The sequence below is a fragment of the Chiloscyllium punctatum genome, chromosome 40 (genome assembly GCF_047496795.1).
Source record: "Chiloscyllium punctatum isolate Juve2018m chromosome 40, sChiPun1.3, whole genome shotgun sequence".
Taxonomy (NCBI): Eukaryota; Metazoa; Chordata; class Chondrichthyes; order Orectolobiformes; family Hemiscylliidae; genus Chiloscyllium; species Chiloscyllium punctatum.
Window position 1 is genome coordinate 9,306,894 of NC_092778.1, and position 23,759 is coordinate 9,330,652.

Here is a 23,759-nt window from a genome sequence, read left to right on the forward strand (position 1 = left end):
GCAAAGGGGGGGGGGGGGGGGAGACCACAAACCCAAAGTTCCTCTCGTGTTTACACACTATGGCTTGCACAGATTTAACCCTTTTGGAACTCCCTTGCTGTTAACCCTGTGAAAGCTCCTTCCCAAGAGCTGCAACAGTTGAAGAACTGATTTGCAGCAGGCGCAGGCCTTTGCTTTTATTTTAAGTTCGAGAAGACGGCCCACCCTCAACGAGAGTAACTAGAGATGTACCATCAATGACGGTAATGCTAGGTCCCACACAACAATCGCTGACCCTCCTGTTTGAAACACGTTGGTTCTCCTGTCCGTTTCATCCCCTCTCTGTGGCCGACACTGATTGCTATGTCGCCAGAGGGAGCTGTTGTTTGTCTGAGACACTGTTCCAGTTCGCAAACGATCCCAGGACAGATGATGGTGTCTCTCATTCAACACTGAGCAGGCGGTAAACTAATATAAAACCACCCTGCCCGTCTCCGGCACTGCCTGTACTCCGGCTCTTTATGTTGCTGGTGAACATAGTTCACCATTTCCTTTAGTTTAAAACAGGAGGATAAAAGCTCGTTCCCTGACGTGTAGAATGTGGTTGAGGAAAGTTTTCAGCTTTTTTTATATATAAAAACGAACTGATGGCGCAGTTTCCAAATGTTAATACACTTTAACATCAACCTCACTCCTTTTTAGTGGAATTCAAGTTTTTTTTTAATAACACTCGGTTACAGTGAAACTCCCCCCCATTTATAGTCAGGGGTGTAAATGACCAGCATTAGGTTAATACGTTTGTAACAATTACTACATTTCCAAAACTATTTCATCGAGGTTCCGGGAGATGTTCTATTCAAAGTAAGATCTCCCCCCCCCCATTATAAACAACCATCGTACTATAGCGCGCAGACTTCAAAATTAGCCTAACACTGCGCCATAGGGGTGTGGGAATAAATGATTGCAATTGTGGTTTGTACATTATTATTGCAGTGAATGATCCTGGGGAGGAGAGGAGCCGACTTACCTGTGTTTTTGTCTGGATAAACATACAGGAGGAGAGCACGGGCCCGTCACTGACCCCCACCCCAAACATTACATTTCAGCCTCTGTGTCCTTTTGGAACCGAAGACCCGGTTGTGTGCAGAGTTGGGCCGGCAAGTGAACGGGAGCGGGCAGTGCGGTGCACCCCTGCAGAGAGGGAGGCGAGACCTGCACGGAACACTGCTCCCGAGTTCAGGATCGAGGGAACATGCGTGTTCCAGTGTGTCTGCAGTTCTGTCCCAAATGGAAAACTCAAGGGTTTGGGGACATGTCACTCAATAAAGGAGCACCCATAATCACTTCTCACATTCGTTCAGTCACGGGTTAACGGACACATTTGAATCTCTATAATGGCTGATGCATGGACCCGGTTATATCTGTGAGAGCTGAGAGGCTGTGTGTTCCACATGTAGTGCTTCTGTTCCTCAGTGACTCATACACACTGCCATCTACTGATTCGACAGTTTGTTTGGGGAGGGGAGTGCATCAGATCCGAGACTCCCCCTCCCAACATACACACACACACACACACTGACTGCAGCCAATGCCTCTCTCTCTCTTCGTCAGCGAGTGCCTGAGACAGGAACTCAGACAATCTGTAAACTCGTTTAGAATAACACAGCACTACGAGGCAGTAAGGGCTGCTGTCTCGGCTAGCTGTCTGTAACCAGCCCCTTGGATCTACTGCTCAACCCACCCCACTCACTGTCCTGGAACACCTTTCTGAAGCCAGTTTAAAGGTCAAGAGCTTTACTGAAAACCCTCGCTGCCCTGCACACTGCTGCCGGATCTTTTGCAATCCCAGATCTCCAACCTTCACGATTGGATGGCACATATGCTGGAAATAACCCAACAGGTAAAATAACAGGAGGCGCGGACCGATGAGGGGGAAATGTGTTCATGTTAAGTTCAAACGAATCAGCATTTCTGTGCCGACCGTTCCGTGCAGACATTGGAGAGTTGTTCCAGTGTTTTAACATTGTATGTCACTCCATTTCACTTTGGGCTGTCAGCTTGGTAAATTCTGGTGGGATCACTAGAGAGGGAAAAATTGCTGTTAAAATAAACCTGGACTGCTGGCTTTTGTTTAATAACTTCAAAAAGAAGGGGGGGGATGCTTAAATACTGAAGGAGCCCGCATTTGTAAACCGCATTGGAACAGGAGGGGGAGACTGGCTCGTCCAAAGAGCCGGCAGATGGGCTGAACGGCCTCATTTTGTGCTGTTCATGAGGAGCTGACTGAGGTGGAAGACTCCGAGTTCCCACACCAGGTTTCATTTCTCTGCTCACTCACGTTTCTGCAGCACCCTGTAAGTTTGATTTGGACTGTCAGGAGGCCAGTTTGTATTTGTCACTTACCTTCCCAGTCAACTATTTAAATAAAAAGGTTTGATTTGAACGGGATTGCTGTTTTAAAGTATCTGACCCAGACTTGATGCTGATGGGGACTTGTGGAATGCTAACTCAGATACCGAGAGCAGGTCAGGAATGAGCCGAGAATCTAACACTGACATCAGGTTACAGGGGACTTTTCGGGGTCATTGTTCTGTTAAAAGACTTTAAAGCTATTCGTATTCTGACTGTGTTCAATTATTCCAGTAGGTAAAGGGTTAGGTCCAGGGGTGGAGACGGCAGCGCTCCAGACACCTCGCTGCAGGTAGACCAGCTCGGAGAGTGAACCGCTCTTGTTCCTTTCCGTCAGTGTTAGCTTTCACGAGTGGCAGCGTTATTAGCCAGTCAGAAAGGATCGGTCCTTCCACTCACATCGTCAGCTGCTGCAGCCCAGTGTCAGCTCGGAGCCGAATAGGAAATGTAGGGATTGCAGGACGGTGCTGGGACTGGGATGGATAGGGAATGTGGGAGGGTGTTGGGACTGGGATGGATAGGGAATGCAGGATGGTGTTGGGATTGGGGTGGATAGGGAATGCGGGATGGTTTTGGGACTGGGATGGAGAGGGAATGCAGGATGGTGTTGGGATTGGGGTGGATAGGGAATGTGGGACGGTATTGGGACTGGGATGGATAGGGAATATGGGAGGGTGTTGGGATTGGGATGGATAGGGAATCTGGGAGGGTGTTGGGACTGGGATGGATAGGGAATGTGGGAGTGTATTGGGACTGGGATGGATAGGGAATATGGGAGGGTGTTGGGACTGGGATGGATAGGGAATGCGGGATGGTGTTGGGATTGGGGTGGATAGGGAATGTGGGACGGTGTTGGGATTGGGGTGGATAGGGAATGCGGGACGCTGTTGGGATTGGGATGGATAGGGAGTGCGGGACAGTGTTGGTACTAGGGTGGATAGGGAATGCCGGACGGTGTTGGGATTGGGGTGGATAGAGAATGCAGGACAGTGTTAGGATTGGGGTGGATAGGGAATTCGGGACGGTGTTGGGACTGGGGTGGATAGGGAATGTGGGACAGTGTTGGGATTGGGGTGGATAGGGAATGTGGGACAGTGTTGGGATTGGGGTGGATAGGCAATGCAGGATGGTGTTGGGACTGGGATGGATAGGGAATTCGGGACAGTGTTGGGACTGGGATGGATAGGGAATGCAGGACGGTGTTGAGACTGGGATGGATAGGGAATGCGGAACGGTGTTGGGATTGGGATGGATAGGGAATGTGGGACAGTGTTGGGACTTGGGATGGATAGGGAGTGCGGGACAGTGTTGGTACTAGGGTGGATAGGGAATGCCGGACGGTGTTGGGATTGGGGTGGATAGAGAATGCAGGACAGTGTTAGGATTGGGGTGGATAGGGAATTCGGGACGGTGTTGGGACTGGGGTGGATAGGGAATGTGGGACAGTGTTGAGATTGGGGTGGATAGGGAATGTGGGACAGTGTTGGGATTGGGGTGGATAGGCAATGCAGGATGGTGTTGGGACTGGGATGGATAGGAAATGTGGCTCAGTTGGGATTGTGATGGATAGGGAATGCTGGACATTGTTGGGAGTGGGGTGGATAGGGAATGCGGGATGGTGTTGGGATTGGGATGGATAGGGAATGCGGGACGGTGTTGGGACTGAGATGGATAGGGAATGTGGGATGGTGTTGGGATTGGGCTGGATAGGGAATGCGGGCTGGTGTTGGGACTTGCTCCTGGATTTGATGATCCAGTGGTGGGACTACACCAGCACTTGTCCAAGTGTAAAGTCCACTTTTGAATTTTACATGAACACCTGGTGTGCAAGAAAATGACTAGGCATTCATCTCTGTAAATGTTTTAAAATGAAAAATGTAAAAAGGGAGATAAAGGAATGGTTTGATAAATGTAGCACATTTGTGATACTGCTTTTCCGAGCTTTAATGTCCTTATCTGCTATTTATCACGTTTGAATGGGACTGTACGTATAGCATAGAGCAACTCAGATTGGTTTTGCAGACATTATGCCTTCTACTCACAATGGGTCACTTTACCTTTAGGTAATCATTTAGCATGAACTGTATGAATTTAGCCACTTATTCCCATGTTCATCGACAATGTCATCAATTCTTTTGGGTGTCTAACCAATTAGTGACGTTATTTCTAATTCCCTCAATACCTTTACTTACACTGTAATGTCCAGTTCAGTGGGTTAGCATTGATGGAGCAGTATTAGAGCAGATTGACTGTTAGAAATTGAATGATTTATGTTGTTTTGGTTTCCTCGTGGACACTAGCAGCCTCTGGTCAGCCAGGTTAGAGGCAAAAAAACTGCAGGTGCTGGAGTCCAAGGTAGACAAGCAGGAGGCTGGACGAACACAGCAAGCCAGGCAGCTTCGGGAGACGGAGAAGTCAGCGTTTCGAGTGTAACCCTTCTTCAAGACTGGGGGGTGGGTGTTGGGGGAGCTGCAGATGAAGGGGGTGGCGGGAGCAAGGTGGTGTATCATGCAGTCGAAGAGCTGGAGGGCTGAGGAGGTCACAGTGTTGTGGCAGTGAGAAAGGGACTCACTGAGTGCACGTCTGAGGGAGGCAGAAAACTTCTTCAAAGAGACTTCACAGTGCAACAAACTTGGTTTGAGCGCTGACAGCCTAGTGTACATTGTAGCCAGCTCCAGATATCATCCACCTGACAACTACACATATGCACTTCTTAAGGAAACAGTGCTGATCAGTCAGGGGCAAGACTCTGATCAATGCTTCCCCCTTTAACACTGAGCCATTGGTAATATCTTAATATTACTTACTAAATAAGGCTTGCATAGAATAAAAAGTTTGCTTTTGATGTACAAACCGAGGATGTCCAAAATACTTTGCAGCCAAAGGAGGATTTTTGAAATGTAGTCACTGTTGTAATCTAGAAGAAACATGAGTCAATTTGTACCCCCCGCAAACAACAATGTGACTAAAAATATTGTGTCTGCAATGTTGCTTGAGAGGTACCTATTTGTCAGGGCCCTTGAGCAAACATCTCTGCAGCTTAGAGTCGTAGAGATGTACAGCATGGAAACAGACCCTTCAGTCAAACTCATCCATGCCGACCAGATATCCCAACCCAATCTAGTCAACCTGCCAGCACCCAGCCCATATCCCTCCAAACCCTTCCTTTTAAATGCCTTTTAAATGTCGCAATTGTACTAACCTCCACTATTTCCTCTGGCAGCTCATTCTATTACACATACACCCTTTGTGTGAAAAAGTTGCCCCTTAGGTCACTTTTATATCTTTCCATTCTCACCCTAAACCTATGCCCTCTAGTTCTGGACTCTCCCACCCCAGGGAAAAGACTTTGCCTATTTATCCTATTCATGACCCTCATGATTTTATAAACCTCTATAAGGTCACCCCTCAGCCTCCGATGCTCCAGGGAAAACAGCTCCAGCCTGTTCATCCTCTCCCTATAGCTCAAATCTTCCAACCATGGCAACACCCTTGTAAATCTTTTCTGAACCCTTTCAAATTTCACAACATCTTTCCGATAGGAAGGAGACCAGAAGTGCATGCAATATTCCAACATTGGCCTAACCAATGTCCTGTACAGCCGCAGCATGACCTCCCAACTCCTGTACTCAATACTCTCACCACTAAAGGAAAGCATACCAAACGCCTTCTTCACTATCCTGTCTACCTGCAACTCCACTTTCAAGGAGCTATGAACCTGCACTCCAAGGTCTCTTTGTTCTGCAACACTCCCTAGGACCATACCATTAAGTGCATAAGTCCTGCTAAGATTTGCTTTCCCAAAATGCAGCACCTCGCATTTATCTGAATTAAACTCCATCTGCCACTTCTCAGCCCATTGGCCCATCTGATTAAGATCCCATTGTAATCTGAGGTAACCTTCTTTGCTGTCCACTACACCTCCAATTTTGGTGTCATCTGTAAATTTACTAACTATACCTCTTATGTTCACATCCAAATCTTGTATATAAATGACAAAAAGTAAAGGGCCCAGCACTGATCCTTCTGGCACTCCACTGCTCACAGGCCTCCAGTTTTCTACCTTTGAGCCAATTCTGTATCCAAATGGCTAGCTCTCTCTGTATTCCATGAGATCTAACCTTGCTAGCAAGTCTCCCATGGGGAACCTGGTCGAACGCCTTACTGAAGTCCATATAGATCACATCCACCTCTCTGCCCTCATCAATCCTCTTTGTTACTTCTTCAAAAAACTCAATCAAGTTTGTGAGACATGATTTCCCACGCACAAAGCCATGTTGACTATCCCGAATCAGTCCTTGCCTTTCCAAATACATGCACATCCTCTCCCTCAGTACTCCCTCCAACAACTTACTCACCACTGACGTCCGGCTCACTAGTCTATAGTTCCCTGGCTTGTCCTTACCACCCTTCTTAAACAGTGGCACATGTTAGCCAACCTCCAATCTTCCAGAACCTTACCTGTGATTATCAATGATACAAATATCTCAGCAAGAGACCCAGTAATCACTTCCCAGGTTTCCCACAGAGTTCTTGGTTATACCTGACCATAGATTCACAGAATCATACAGCATGGAAACAGTTCAACTAGTCCACACTGACCATGTTCCTAAACTAAACTAAACTAGTCCCACTTGCCTGTGTTTGGCCCATATTCCTCCAAATGTTTCCTATCCAAATGTCTTTTGAATGTTGTAACTGTACCCGCATCCACCATTTCCCCTGACAGTTCATTCCACACACGAAACACTCTCTGTGTAAACAAAGTTGCCGTCATGTCCTTTTTAAAACTTTCTCCTCTCACCTTAAAAATATGCCTCCTAATTTTGAACTCCCCCACCCTGGGGAAGAGACCTTTGCTGTTCACCTTATATATGCCCCTCATGATTTAATAAATCTCCATCAGGTTACCCCTCAAGTAGATCTCGCCCATCCATTTGAGAGGGCAGATGGGAGACTCGATTTAATGTCTCAAAGGAAAAGCAGCATCTCTGTGTTTAATAACTTTGGAACATAGAGACAGAGCAATCCATTATTATGAAGTTTGTCAAATATAGAGCTTTAGACGCTATACGCCCACAAGGACAAATTTGATTTGTAAAGCTTCAAACAGCAGAAATGTGAATTGTTAAAGTTTAAGGTATAAGCAATCTCCAGGAATGCACTGAGGTCCTGTTGAACCAACTGATGCCATACAGTGCCCCTTCACACATTTTACTACTTGTTCAATAAGCCTGGTAGATTATTAATTGAGTAATTGATTAATGGAGTAAAGTCTGCTGTATTGGTCACCTTATGTAAGGAAGGATGTAAATATATTGGAGGCAATTCAGAGAAGGTTTACCAGACTTGTACCTGGTATAAGCAGGCTATCTTCTGAGGAAGGATTGGACAAACGAAGCTTGTATCTTCAGAAGTGTAAGTATGATTGAAACATCTAAATAAGCACAAGTCTCCCTGAATTACTCAGAGTCAGAAGTCACATGACACCAGGTTATAATCCAACAACTGAAGGAACATCGCTCCAAAAGCTTGCGATTTCAAATAAACCTGTTGGACACTAACCTCATGTTGTGTGACTTCTGACACAGTCCACTCCAGTCCAACATTGGCAGCTGCACATCATAATTATTCAGAGAGCACTGCACTGGCTGGCAGAGGTACTGCCTTTTGGACGAGCCATTACACTGAGGCCTAATCTGCCCTTTCAGGTGGACGTGAAAGATTCCATCGTGTCATTTCGCAAATGTTCAGAGGAGTTTCTCCTGGTGATCTGATGGATACTCGCCTTCCAACTAACACATCACTAAAATAAGTACAGAAATTGCTGGAGAGACTCTGCAGATCTGACAGCATCTGCGGAGAGAAAGCAGTTAACATTTTGGGTCCACTGACCCTTCTTTAGAACTAAAACAAGTGCTCCATGGCCTCAATGTTGTTTTTAAAAACTCCTCATGTACAAACTGGCTGGTGCATTTCCTATGTTAAAACCCGCATTACATTTCTGGGACATCCTGAGGTCATGGAAGCAGCGACATAAATGCAACATTTATTTTCCTTTCCATTGGTTTTCAGATTTATTTGATATAAATGGGAAGGTTTCCAACAAATCTGCTCTACCAGACAGCATCAAGGACGAAGAATCAAATCTAGTGCCATGAAAATAATGAGACATGATTATAATTCCTTTGTCTCAGTTACTTTCTCTCAGTTTGATGACGAGTTCAGATATCAGCAGATACAATTTAAAGTGAGAATTAGTAAAACATTTTGGTAAAAACACTGGGGAATGGATTGTCTTTGGGTCCCTACTCTCCTGCATTCCCAGATGACAAAATCTTCTATTCAAACTAAGTAGACCTTCACACAGTGATTTGTAGTTGCCCTTCAATACAGTTGAGAAATGTGTAAGTCTAATTTGCATGAGTCACTTAGCCTTACTAAAACATGATGCACTTTCATATCTTATTGTCTTATTTTCCAAAAATGAACAGTAGGCAATCAGTTATAGTGTAAAGAAAGGTCATTTGATCCATTGGGCCTGTGCTAGCTGTTTGAAAGAGTCCCTATCCCCAAACACAACCCCGTAGCCTGACAAGTTGTTCTCCTTCAAAAATATATCCAGTTCCCTTTTGAACATTACTGTTAGATCTGTTACTTTCATTCATTTAGGTTGTGCATTCCAGGTCATAACAATCCACTGCATCCAAAAGATTCTCCTCAGCTCCCCGTAAACATATGTCCTTTGGTTACTCACCAGTGAAACGTTTCTCAATGTTCTTCCCTGCTGTAAGTCTTTCCATGTAAACTGAAGCCCCTTCATTTCCGGTATCAGTCTGGCAAACCTCCCAAAAAGGGATGAGATTAAACCCATGCCTCATGTTACAGACCCATCAGCAATGGACAGTACAGTGAATTTCAATTGCAGATGAAGACAAGCAGGGAGTTCACTGAGATATTCAGGCAATTGGCCTGCTTTTGCCTCATTACTTCTGAAGTGGTTAAAACCATGTCTGGTTCATTCGGTACAAAACAGTGACCCATTGTTTAAGACAGATCCATCGATAATCATACAGACTTGCTACATGTATTGAATTATTCATAGCGATATTTCCTGATTAAAACAATGTTATGAGTTGAAAAATAAGCTAATGATCAGATTACTTTACTGCTGCCTTCAGAGATTCTCAGTAATGACTGCTAATTTATTGAAAATTAAATCACTGTCGGAATCATTAATTCCTCATTGGGAATCATTACCCATCAACATCATGGAATGCATAGCATGGAATGTCATCTCTAGATCAATACCATAGAGGTTTGGTACCCATAATTTGAGCTTCTTGTTAATGTTAAACCCACACACTGTAAACTGTGCATCAATGGGCAAATTCAAAGTTGAGTTTGACTCCCTCTTCCTGTTTCAGGGAGAATCTATCAACTTCCCTCTGGAGGCATTTGACCTCCTGGATCAGACTTCATTTACACACACATATTGTTTTAATATATGGTATCTTTGACATCTCTCAACATTTGTTTAACATCTCATCTGAAAGGCAGCACTTCAGATTGTGTAGCATTGCCTCAGTACAGCACTGGAACATTATACTCAAGGGTGTGGCATGAGTTTTGAGTCCACGAGTCATGGTTGACGAGGTTGCCAATGTTATCCCAATGCATCCAACCTCATAAAATGGATACGTTCAGGATTCCACAAAGAAACTCTATGAGCTGTGAGAATGAACAGAATGCGACATGAGGAGTACAGTTCAGAACATAGAGAGTGAACTGACAGCACAGTGACCTCTCCTCCACATGCGGTTAGTTTAACTATATGTGTTTTGCAATCAATCACTTGACAGGAGCTTTATTTCATTCCCCGTCAATCAGTCTCTTCTCTTCCCGAAAGTCAAATGTCACACGTCACCTCCCATTTCCTCGGGTTTAGATCACCAAAAACTTACAAAAGTTTCTACTATCAAAACAAAAGCCATTGCATGTTTTGAACACCAGGAAGACTTGATATAGATGTATGGAACTTTGCCACTCATGCAAATCAACATCCTGTATGGATTGAATTAAATACACTTCACGTTAACATTTAACAAATGGAAAATTTTTACATAGACCATTCAGTGAGTTGAGTCTATTCAATCAATTAGATCTAAATATTACCTTGTCCTGAATGTCCTTCACCAGAGGGAATGTTTTTTTCTCCATCTTTCAAACCTTCAACATTTCCTTTCATTCTTTTCCTAGGGGCACATTGGACATGAGTACAGTTTTGTCCAGAGTGAAACCTTGAGGACTACACTGCAAGAGATGGAGCCTCTAAAGATATCCACTGTCCCCCTCTGGGAACAAAGCACTGAGAAGATCAATGGATCAGCATTTAGGAATGAATCCCATAATGGGACGCATGGAGAACCATTCATGTCGAGTGTCAGCACTATTGTGCTGCCTGTAATTTACTTCATTGTTTGTGTAATAGGTCTCAGTGGGAATACTCTAGTTATTTATGTTGTTGTATGTTATGCCAAGATGAAGACAGTGACCAATATCTATATCCTGAACCTAGCTGTGGCAGATGAACTCTTTATGCTTGGACTGCCCTTTATTGCTGCTCAAAATGCCTTGAGCTATTGGCCGTTTGGATCCTTTATGTGCAGGCTGGTCCTGACTGTCGACGGCATTAACCAGTTCACCAGCATCTTCTGCCTGACCGTCATGAGCATTGATCGCTACCTTGCGGTAGTGCACCCGATCAGATCCACCAAATGGCGCTGCCCTCGGATTGCCAAGATGATTAATGCTTCAGTGTGGATATCATCCATCGTGGTCGTTCTTCCAGTTATCATATACTCCGAGGTCCAAACTGACATTAACACTTGCAACATTAACTGGCCAGAGCCCAAGTCAGTTTGGAGTGCAGCCTTTATCATATACACAGCAGTTCTGGGCTTCTTTGGCCCACTGTTAATAATATGCCTCTGTTACCTACTCATTATAATCAAAGTTAAATCTTCTGGTTTACGTGTTGGATCAACCAAACGAAGAAAGTCTGAGAGAAAGGTTACCAGAATGGTGATCGTCATCGTAGTTGTATTTGTGATTTGCTGGCTCCCATTTTACATCCTGAATATTATTAATCTAATTTTCACCTTGCCAGAGGAACCCGTTTCTGTGGGAATATATTTCTTTGTGGTGGTCCTCTCCTATGCCAACAGTTGCGCCAATCCTGTGCTCTATGGGTTCCTGTCAGACAACTTCAAGAAGAGTTTCCAGAAAGTTCTGTGCTCGTGCAAGCCTAATGGCGTTGAAGATACAACTGAACAGAAGCAAGAGAAGAGCCGATTTCCAGATACGTGCATGACACAGAGATTGGCTGAACCAAATGGCTGCATGCAAACGAGTCAGATTTAAGGAAGGTGCCCAAGTCACACACAGTGAAACCCATGAGTTCTGACAAAGTGCTCTCCACTGCTTGGTAGTTCGCCAAGTGCTTGTGGAGAGCACAGCAAAATCTTTTAAAGGTCCAGAGCTCACGTCGGGCTAAATATGAGCGTTAACTGCAATCGTTGGTGGTCCTCAATGTTTATTTACGATCCGTGTGTATGTGTGTACAGTTATTCTTTGGTAAAGAAGGAAGACGTAGACTTTGTAATGTGGGGGCACTCCTTTAAGCGTACATATGGGAGGAGTTACACTCCCCACATTAAATAAATGGTCCGCATTTCATTTCAGGTGGTACAAGTCTCATGAATCAATCAGCTGCACTGGGTTGGTGATTCTGGTTTTAAAAACCTTTGAAAGATGCATCTCATCGTAAGAAATCATTGACTTCACATTTAAAGTTTTATGTGAGAACGACCATTATCTTGAAACAAAATTACAGTTCAGCTGTACAGTGTGTATATTTTCCTTTACTGCTGTTTGTGCGGTGTAGTATTATAGATGCTGAAGGGCACAATGCAGTAAAACTGTCCTTTAACCTCCAGCATATGAGTCGAAACCTGGCACAACTAAGTGAGCAGTTTTCTCCTCGAGAGAGACCTCGTCAGGCTCTGAAAATTTGGCAATCTCAATCCAGGGGCCTGGGACTTGAGTACAAAGCAATTCAGAATTCCAAGTGGAGAATGCAAATGGGGGAAGTGAAAGTAAAAACCGATGCAATTAGATCGAGCTCTTTTAAACGAATAGTAGAGTGGAGGAAGATTTATTTCCCATTCAGCCCATACTCCACCTCAATTAGCTGTTACCAAGTGGATGGGTGTCTGGGCTGTCGACTGCAAAGCTCATTGTGTCTTGTGCCACTTGGGCAGGATTTTTCAGATGGTGGAAATGTTTGCCCCCACCAACCGAAGGTGTGGCAGAGAAGGAATCCCCCCACTGATCACAGACCCCTGCGGCCATGCCGTTTAACACTACAAAAAGTGTTAGTTGACTGCAGGCAGCTCTCGTCTGGCACGCACTCTGCATCAGCTTCGGCAGCTCCAATGGCCAGGGCTAGGTCCCCGGAGATCAGGGCAGACCCGGGCGGGGGCTTTCCTGGCCGAGAAGGGAGTGAGGCCCACAGGAGAGGACCAGAGGACTCTGGGTCTCCATTGAGAGGCTGAGCTGAGGGGGTTGGAGATGGGCTGACGGCCTCCACAGGGGGTGGCAGACTTTGAGGGAGGGGTAGTGGAATGCCCAATGTGGAAAGGGGAACTTTGAGTACAATGCCCACTCTCCCTGCCCAGGCCCCAAACCAAGTAAACCTGGTCGGGCTTCAACTTGCTCCTCCTGATTCAAAATCGAGCCCAATGGGAAGTGGCTGATTTTGTAGTTGAAGGTTGAAGTTGTTTTTATAGCCAACATCAGCAGTGGGGAGCTGGTGTCTTCTGCCTGTACCACACCAGCCAAAAGCTTGGCCAAGGAGAGAGCTAAGCACAGGGAAGGGAAGTAGGGGGGAGTTACGGGGAGAGGGAAGGGATCAGCAATAAGGGTGGGAGAGTGACTCTCTGCAAACTCCCATCTTCCCACTGGTGGATCCCTCAACAAGACGTGCTCTAGAGACACCCCCCACCCCCCCCCCAGCGCATACCTTGGAAATGTATGCTTCTGCAATACTCTCAGCCTCTGACCCAGTACTGTCACGTCTCATTCCCACAGATAGCAAATTGTTGTTGGAGATTTAAGTGGCTGCAAAATTAAAAAAATAAATACTTTGCCAATTTATTCTGTCTGTTAATCCATCCTTACATTTCATCTTTTCTTCAGGGCCTGATTTGATAAATTTGCTGCACTTCCTTTTCCATGATTCCTCAGTTTCGTTCTTAATCTTTTAATCCCTTTGGTTAAAGAAGCCAGAGTCTTGCTTCTGGGCTTCTTCCAGGACATGCAACCTGGTTATCTACCGCATTTGCAGCACTTGCAGGGAAAGAAATCTTCTGATCTGAAAAGTCTATATAAATGTGCTGGCAACATTTGAACCACTTGCATAATGCTGGGTGCTTTATCCTCGGAACAGATTTTTTATAAAATGGCATTTGTTTTGTGAGATGTTCTGGAGGTGAAATGGAGAGGATAGAGAGGGAGAGAGGGCTGTGATCTTGTAGCTACTTCCACTCTGAGGGATGGGCAGGCTGGGGTTTCAAATGTACCCTCTACCAAATGTGATCTTTCACGTTGGAGAGCTAACATGATCTTGAAAGTGAGTACACATTTAAGATTTCAGAAGACAGACAGAGGATTCCGAATATAAGGAGGACTAGAAGGGAAGCCACACAAATGGCGAATGTCGGGGGGGGGGGGTGGTAAAACTTGTCTCAGACTGAGAGGAGGGTTTGTGACAGGTTTGTAAATGACTTGCTAGCCAGCTGGGTGGTGGGAGATAGGAGGGCTGACACACGCTGAGCATTGATGAATTGCAGTAACAGAATATAAATACTGCAAATTACCAAGCATGAGCACGTTGTGCAATATGTTATGGTCTCTGTTCATGTCTTCAGATTCATTATGTGTGCAAGGCAGCCAAATGCTAATGTGTTTGCAGAGGAGAGAATGCAACATCTATCAACTGTGTTCTATACCTGTTCAGAAAATAAAGCAGAAACTGAATGCCCTTATTTAGCAACAGCAGCACACTGTGAAATAGCTTATGCTGAAATTGTAATAATTGCTTTTTACTTCACTTACCAGAAAGAAACGCAGCGTAAAATGTGTCCCCATCTCTTCATTGTGGGCCATTATTGTGAACGTGTTCGAGTTTTTTTTCTGTATTCCGTTGTGACAATTGTGGATCTTTGGATGAAATGTCTGTAAAATGGTCAATTTGTTTACTGGTGTAAGAGTTTTCCCAAATTTATGTTTTGTTTCTGATTTTGAGCCTCCCATTCAGAGACAATCATATTTGAGGTAAATCCATTTATGATGCTCTTAACTTTGACATCAAGTAACTGTCAAGAATTTATGCATCTCTGACTCTTCAATGATGGGTAAATGTACTATTTGGCGTGGTCCTATGGTTTATGCCAATGCAATGAAATATGCCAACACTGTATGGATAAAATGTGCGACAATCAGTGGTACCACAACACTGAATGGCACAGGAGGTCTGAAGGTGTGTGGGGCTGAATGGCAGGTGGTGCTATGAGTTGGGTCGTTGACAATTCCTTTTTGGAATTTGGGTTGAAGCCCAGATTGGGAGGATAAATATCTTTTCCAACATCTGTGCCTGAACTGAAATAAAGTTTGCATTCACTGCCCAGATCATGAGAAAAAAGAAAGACTTTGCCTCTATATAGCACCTGTCATGACTTCTAGAGGACCCAAAGCACTTTCCAGACCAGTGAAGTGCAGTCACTGTTAGAAAGCAGCCGAACATGAGCTTGTGCTTCAGTTAGTTTGTGCAGGGAATTCATCTGAACGGCAGAATCACAACTGAACAAAAATATTTTTAAAATTCTTTTGGTCCAACAGATTAGACACTCTAAGGCAGTTGCTGGAGAAACTGTGTTTCAGTTTTTATTTTTTGTTTCTGTTCTCGTTTCAAATCTCCAGCATTGGTAGCTCCTTGTTTTATTTCAGTCTCTCTGAGGCTCCTGTTTCCATCAGCCTAATATGCCACCACATTCTGATCTCTATTAATGTTCTTGCCTGGCTGCTTATTGCAACATTAGCTCTTCTGATCTGGAACTGAAGACATTCTTAATATGGCATGGATCTCTGGGATTGTCCCCTGAAGGCGAGGGTTAATGTTGAGTGTTAGAACGATGCACTGGTGACATAAACATGAATGATCTTAAATCTACAATGTCATTTACCGGTTCAACACACATTTCTGTACTGTATGAGAATTTTCCAGAATTTAAGCACACCATTCAGCTTCAAGCTGACAGTACGGAAGGAAATAATTTTACCTTTGTACCTTTGTCAATTCTCCAAAAGAGTTTCTTTATTTTTTTCAATCTATACCAGTGCCCTGGCCAACATTTCACAATTCAACCAAAACTGCATAACTACTCATTTGATTACACAACACTAGGTTATAGTCCAACAGGTTTAATTGGAAGCACTAGCTTTCAGAGCACTGCTCCTTCATCAGGTGGTTGTGAAGGAGCAGCGCTCTGAAAGCTACTGCTTCCAATTAAACCTGTTGGACTATAACCTGGTGTTGTGTGATTTTTAACTTTATACACCCCAGTCCAACACAGGCATCTCCAAATCATAAGTACTCACTTGATGTTTGCAAGATATTTCTGTGCACAGATTGGCAGCTCTGATTTCCCACTAACAACAATGACTGCAGTTCTAAAGTAATTCACTGGCTGTAGAATACTTTTGGAATATCCTGAGCACATGCAAGACAGTAAAGGAGTGAAAAACTCTCAGCAGGTGAGGCAGCATTGATGGAGAGAGAAACTGAGTTCATGTTTCAGCTCTGTGGTCCTCCATTATTAGCTCAGATGGAGCTCCACAGATGCTGCCTGACCTGTTGAGTATTCCCAGCATATCCTGCTTCAGTCTAAATAAATGCAAGTTTGTTTGTGTTTTCTTTGTGTATCTGAAGGCATCTTAGACTTTTTTTTAAAATTGGTGCAATGCAGATCCAAGTTATTGTTACTGTTCAATCCCCCCCCCAAGACCACCCCCTCCCCACAATTCTAATGCAAGTAGTACTTTCTCAATGACTAACATGGAAAAACCACTTCTTTGTGAAGCTGTACAGGCCATCTGATGGAATGGTCCAGTTTTCTTTCTTTCCTTGCTCATTTTGGAACCCACTTAGCCTCTGCACCATTGGACCTGCTCTGAACAGCAACCAGGCGTGTGGGGAACTCACTGATGCAAACCTGTTTGTTTACCACTTGGTGGTGCTATGCATCACTACTCATGCTAATCCAGATGAAGTGGTAGGAAGTTCAATGGACATATGGTGTCCAAAGTAGAAAGCTAGGAGGTTCGGTATATAGCGCTTGAAAAGGATGACCACTTTATTCTCCCAAAGCTATAAGAATCAACATTCAGATATATCAGGGGAGGTTGGCAACCTGATGACCTGGGGTACGACTGCCATCTGGAATTGACTTCAAATTACAGAAACTGTCCTTGTTTCAATCCCGTTGGGTTCAAAAGAAATGAAACTTGGGCAATTTTCATCATGATACATAATCACAGTTGTACCACACCACAACCCATTCTCCTGGAAAGCAGATTAAAAATCATCCCCTTCAGTTTAGCAAACTGGAGATTTCATGCCAAAATGCTTTCTCCTTTTACTCCCCTTCTCTGGACAAGATGGATAGGAGTTGTAATTCAGTTCCCAGATCTATATTAGTCTATGCAACCAATCACTAGAAAATGCAAGATGGAGGCCTAATCTGGTTTTCCCATTCTTATCCAAACTCTGCACTTTGAGCCCAAAAATATGAAGCTAATTAGAAGTTTCTAATTCTTCCTTGTTGAAGAAACCTTGTAGTTATGAAAATGTATAAAATAACTAAATATTTTTGCCTAGTATATAAAATATGTACTCTGAATCCTAGTCTAGAATGCAGCCTCGGTTGTGTGTATATAAAAATGAAGATATTTTTAAAGAATGCAACCTGGAAGTTGTAAGCATGAAATTGCACCATGTGGAAGACGGTTCTTTTACTCTGATATCTGATTTGCTCTGTCAATACCCCATTTGAGAATTGAATCCTCAAATCTCTCCCTGCACTGTTGGCCAATGACACTTTAAGTGCTGTCTAGTACAATGAGGAATGTTTGAGATCATACTAAAGGAACTGAGTACAGAGCACTTTAATCTCAATTTAATATTTTCACTAAGAAATGATTATTTTTTTTCAAATCCTAAATTCAGATTGCTGTATTTTGTTGAAAATCAAATGACCTAAAAAGAAAGAGCAGTTGGAGACTGTATCACTGCACTAAAATATACTTTATTAAAATATATGAAAATATTGAAACCTGTGAAATATCTATATTTATCTTGGTGGAGCACTCTAAGGTTAAGCATGTGGAAAAAGTATGTATTAAACTAATTCAACTCTCTCACTTCATTCAAATTATTGTTAATATAGTGTTTGTGGAATGTTCATATTGTGTGAAGTAGTTAAATATTGTTAGGAAAATGCCAAACCAAGCCACTTGTGTTAATATGTCACTTTTAAAATAATATATTTATTGGCAGGAAAGAAAAAAAATAAAGGTTATTTCAAGATTGAAGGTATTAGCAAAAATAACTTCAACAGTATGTTCCATTCTCTAATCAGCTGTACCAATTATTGTATAACAATGCTTTTTGTGAATGCCTAGCAGTAATGTATGTATCAAATTAAATCTCCAAGGGATTAAAATAAATTTATTTCCCTTACGTTGCTAATATGTGATTTCTTTTCCCTTCCTTCCTTTGTTTTATTGACTTGTTTGGTACATTCACCAGATAAATACCATGTTTTAATTAATTACGTACAAAGAGGGACTCCTATATGTAATAACCCCTGTGAAGGAATTGCTGACTTTACTCTAATGGCAGAATTGATGGCGATGAAATTATAACAGAGGCAGTTTGCTCCTTGCACCTGTGTCGGACTGATGGTGGGTGGGTGGGAGGACGACACGCTAAAGCACTTGAGATTGAGTGTGGAATAGCAAGCTTATATCTGGTAAACCAGTAATAAGTTGTTTCTGCAAGTTAGCGGCAAGATCTGGAGGCAATGTAGGAAGTTTTGAGTTTGGAAGTGGATGTAATCAGATTGTGAAACAGGAGCACATGCAGATGGGCCCAGAGTTATTATTACTCATTGATCAACTACCTTAATGAACACATGCGAGCAAACACTGGTCCAGCAGTAGAAGGAGGAGCCACAGTTGAAAGGTGCCTGTGTCGGCGTATTAGTGTTCCGATGTTGCAGACCTGAGTCAAACACAGGCTTCCTATGTGTGCGGCTCCCCTTGAGAGGTGTCCAAGTCGTGACTAAATCCTTAATTTCCATCCTTTCCTTAACATGCCAAAAGAAGTGGTTAAGCAATATCATTTGCAGCTCTGAAGATTAGTGGAGGTCTACTCATTTGCTGTAAAAGGTCTTACAGTGCAGTGTTTCATCTCTGCCCCAGTTTCATAGAATCCCTACAGTATGGAAACAGACCCTTCGGCCCAACAAGTCCACACCGACTCTCCGAAGAGTAACCCACCCAGATCCATTCCCCTACCTTATATTTACTCCTGACTAATGTACCTAACCCACACATGGCTGAACACTATGGGCAATTTAACAGTTTTGTACTGTGGGAGGAAACTGGAGCACCTAGAGGAACCCCATGCAGGGACGGGGAGAATGCGCAAACTCCACCCTGAGGCTGGAATCGAACCCGGGTGACTGGCACGGTGAGGCAGTAGTGCTAACCACTGAGCCACCCTAGGCATTTGAGTCCCAATCCAGAACATGATGACAATGGAAAGTGCATTGGCGATGTTTCTGGACAGGTCGATTATCAGCCTGTAAAACTCTCCAATATGCAATAGTAATTGGTAAGAACTGCAAAAGTCTTCACGTCAGTTAGATTAGATTAGATTACTTAGATTAGATTACTTACAGTGTGGAAACAGGCCCTTCGGCCCAACAAGTCCACACCGCCCCGCCGAAGCGTAACCCACCCATACCCCTACATCTACATTTACCCCTTACCTAACACTATCGGCAATTTAGCGTGGCCAATTCACCTGACCTGCACATCTTTGGACTGTGGGAGGAAACCGGAGCACCCGGAGGAAACCCACGCAGACACGGGGAGAACGTGCAAACTCCACACAGTCAGTCGTCTGAGGCGGGAATTGAACCCGGGTCTCAGGCGCTGTGAGGCAGCAGCACTAACCACTGTGCCACCGTGCCGCCTGATATCCCTATATCTGTAGCCTCTGTATGATGGGTGAGTTGTTCCAGAAAAGAAACCAGTTATGGAGACAGACATAAGCATACATTTCTGAAGAAGAGTCATTGGACCCAAAAACATTAACTCTACTTTCCCTCCACCGATGCTGCCAGACCTGCTGAGTTTCTGTTTTTGTTTCAGATTTCCAGCATCTGCAGTTCTTTATTTTGTTATTATATAAACACATTTGTCTGCACAATATGTTACTACTCCCTGGGAACACCTCCAAGTCTGATCTACAGTAACTATGTAGCGATAACATAGATGCCACTGGGATATGACAGAATATCCATTACTTCTGGCCTGCTTGTAAGGGTGGGACATACATCATAGAATGGTTACAGCACAGAAGGAGGACATTTGGGCCATCACTATCTGCAAGAGCAATTCACCTTGTCCCTTCTCCCTATAATCCTGCCAATTCCTTCCTCCTCAGGTATTTGTCCAACTCATGATTGAGTCAGCTTCCATCACATTCCCAGATAATGCATTCCAGATACTAACCAAGGTCTATATAAAAAAAAATGAATGTTGGCTTTGTTCCTTTTCTCAATCTCCTGAATGTGTGCCCTCTGGTTCTGAATCCTCCCACCAATGAGATCAGTTTCTTTCTGTCTACTCATGTCACCACATGATTCTAGACTCCTCTATCAAATCTCTTCTTAATCTTTGCCAAGGAAATGAGTCCCGACTTCACTATAAAGTTTAAATTCCTCATCACTGGAACCATTCTCATGAATCTGCATCATTTTTAATACCTTCATGTCCTTCAGAGAGGCCACATTGTAAGTGTGACCAGGCATAATTTTGGGCAGGTGAAGCTCACTGAGAGGTCCTGGCTGAGGGAATGTCTTGAACACTTGAAGAAGGATAAAGTTGCTCGGGAAACTATTTTTATTTGAACATCAACTTTGGACAAAAGGCTGATGTGGACATGATGAACCCGAGCAGGGTGGGTGTAGGTTGAGATAACAAGGGTAACGGTGTGGGCTCATTGTGTTTCGGAAATGTTTCACCGTATAGAAGGACCACACTGGTATTTTTAGGTGACTAGGATTTGCCTGCTGAGGCCCAGGTTGCTCCGTGATCCAGAAAACTCTGACTCTGAGGTCTACCATTGCCAGTGTAATTATGCCGCAAGGTTTCTTTGAGGCTATAATTCAACTATGTCTGGAACACAGATCAGCTGCCTAATTTCTGAGCAATGTGTATAATAGATAGTTGATCTATTTCTTTGCCTCCCCACCTCACAAAAGCAGAGTTTTGTCCCCAGCATCTCTAAAACTTCCCATTGCTACGTCTCAACAGCAAACTCTTCCCAAAGCCATCCATGGATTCTGAATCAACGCCTATTGGCTGGGAGCTTATGAACACTGGTAAGTTCCCTTCCAATCCCCCCAATATCCTGTCTTGGAAATATATCATCATTCCTTCACTATTGCTGGATCAGAATCCTCAAATATCCTCCCTGTACAGTACTGTGGGTCTATGGACACAAAACAGACTGCAGCGGTTCAAGAAAGCAGCTCATCACCACCTTGCCAAGGGCATCTGAAGATGGGCAATAATTGCTGGTCCAACCAGTGAAGCCCACACCTGTAGGAATAAAAAAGGGAACACAAAGCTGTGAGAAGCAGTGTTTTTCCTTTTCTCGTGTTGCCCCATCCAGAAGGCCTGTATGTGGGAAACCAAGATTTTTTCTTAGAAACTATCTGCTCTCATTTTGCTTTAAGGAATGCTTGCTGGCTGGTCACAGGAGCAGAACGTGATCCAGAAAGTCTCAGTGGACAGAAGTTAACTCATCATCCACCTGGAATGTGCCTTGCATTGTGTTGACATCTGTTTTTCTCCACAGTCAGGTTTGGTTTGAAAGAAAGCCATCACCATGCCTGAGATATTGCTACTGATCCTGTAGTTTATCTCCTACAACACACAGTCGTTTTTATCCAGATGCAACCAAATCGTCTCATTCACTAAAGTGACTTGCCATGGAATCCTGGGCACATGACCAAAACTCGTGGGTTTTGACTCACTTTAATTATAGAGCATTAACATCTTTCTCCAGCCTTCTTATGTCAGGGCAGAATACAGCAAACAGCTCCAGCTTGCCTCTGGGTTCAACTCTCTCTTCAACTTTGATTTCCAGAAAGAATCCTGTTTTTTTTTTCCTGAAAAGTGAACTAATTTATAATGGCAGGAAGTAGATTGCTGAGTCTTCAACTGAAATCCATCTGCAATTGAGCTCCTCTGATAAGGAACTCTGCCAGAACAACCAATCACTCATTAGATATTGACTTACTGGACTTAGATGAATTAATACCAATATATTTCCTTTTAAAATTAATTCGTATTTATAACTTGTTTCATTTCCTTTTAATGCCTTTCTTCATTGCATGCAAGTGCGTGTGTCACGATAACCATCTTCACAGATTTCAAATGTGTTCATAAATTAAACTTTTTTTTCATCCTAGAGAATTTGCTGTGGGTTATTTTCGAAAATTGACCATCACAAATTGCTTGGGGGGGGGGGGGGCGGAGATGTACCACTACCTGTTTCAAAATTAAAAACATACTCTCAAAGACCAGACTGAAGAGGAGGACAGTAAAAATAATTAAATTTACTTCTCCTTGCTGCCCATGCCACGGTAAATGTTTGAACCTTGTGATTTTTATATCTGTTCCAAACAACTTGTTCATTTCAACCTTATCTATTATTTAACTTCATGACCCTTTTCAAAAACCTCACACTCAACCTCCGCTTTATAACATGTCCTGTTAATCTGTGTTCTTCAGACCTTGCCTAATAGTTTCCAGTCTGGCGAATGCATCTGTCACCTTGGGAAGGAACCATCAACATTGGCACTTCAGCCTCATTCTCCTTATGCCCTCAGTAATCTTAGCATCTAGTACCTTCAGTCAGCAGACTTAATAAATGTCTTAAATCGTTCACCTGTCATGCCTTTAGGGTTCAAAGAGTGCTTCAATTACATTCTAGTCAGCTGCACTCCTCTCATATCCACCGGGAAGCATTGTAATCTGCCTCAAAAAACATCATGACAAACAGCTTGACAATGAGGAGAGGTTTCAGGGACCCTCAGATACAGTTAATCCAGGCACTGATTGAACCAAGCAGATGGCATTCAAATCTCACCCCTAAAGGGAGGGATCATTCACCTGGAAAATGGTGAGTGAATACAAACACACTTCTCTGAACATAACTATGCACAGGAGATAATAAGAAAAGACATCTCTTGAATACTTTGCAGTGATTTGATGTTACTATGACATTGTTCCTTTCACACATGCTCAGTAGCTATTCGTTGAGTAAAGGTATAATTAACACTTTACATCACTCCTCCTCCCAGGTTCTCTCACTCTACCACTTTCAACCGTTAAACCTTAACAATTAACTTGCAACTTTTTTTTCTACGCCATCCCACTCCCTCCTCTCCAGTTTATCTCTTTGCCTGAGGTGTTATTCTCAGGGTCTCTTGGAGGGTGCCTGTGCTCTATTATTGTCTCAGGCAGCATTCACAGAGGTGCAGTAGGGTAGCTGCTTCTCAGGCACAGCTGGTTCCCAGGCCATGCAGCAGTGAAGATTCATCTTGATTAAAGAATAAACTGATCGAAATTGCATTTCTGCCGCATTCGAACTAACCTCAACCTTTGAAAGAGGAAGACAATGAACTTAATTCCACTTCTTTGTGGTGCACTCCAAGGTGAGGACAGGTCTGGATGGAAAGAAGATTGAAGAGCAATAAGACAACAAGAACTTCCAAACTAATCTGAGAGCAGGTAGCTTACTTTCTATAGAGGGTATCACTTTATCTTGATGCTGCTCCTGTGCAGATAAGAATATTTCTGGAGTCATCAATTGAATATTTCATCAATTAATGAAAGAACCTCTGCAGAAGGATTTCATATTTACTCCAAAGGTGCAGCCATTCCTGACT

General features: G+C 43.5%; 1 protein-coding gene across 1 annotated transcript; it reads left to right on the forward strand.

Annotated features, from left to right (window-relative positions):
• The first annotated feature begins 1,564 nt into the window (after positions 1 to 1,564).
• On the forward strand, positions 1,565 to 18,215 carry LOC140464331 (somatostatin receptor type 5-like). The gene is made up of 2 exons (XM_072559269.1): positions 1,565 to 1,879; positions 10,648 to 18,215. The coding sequence occupies exons 1-2, from the start codon at positions 1,850 to 1,852 to the stop codon at positions 11,809 to 11,811; spliced, it is 1,194 nt and encodes a 397-aa protein (XP_072415370.1). The 5' UTR covers positions 1,565 to 1,849; the 3' UTR covers positions 11,812 to 18,215.
• The last annotated feature ends 5,544 nt before the right edge of the window (positions 18,216 to 23,759 follow it).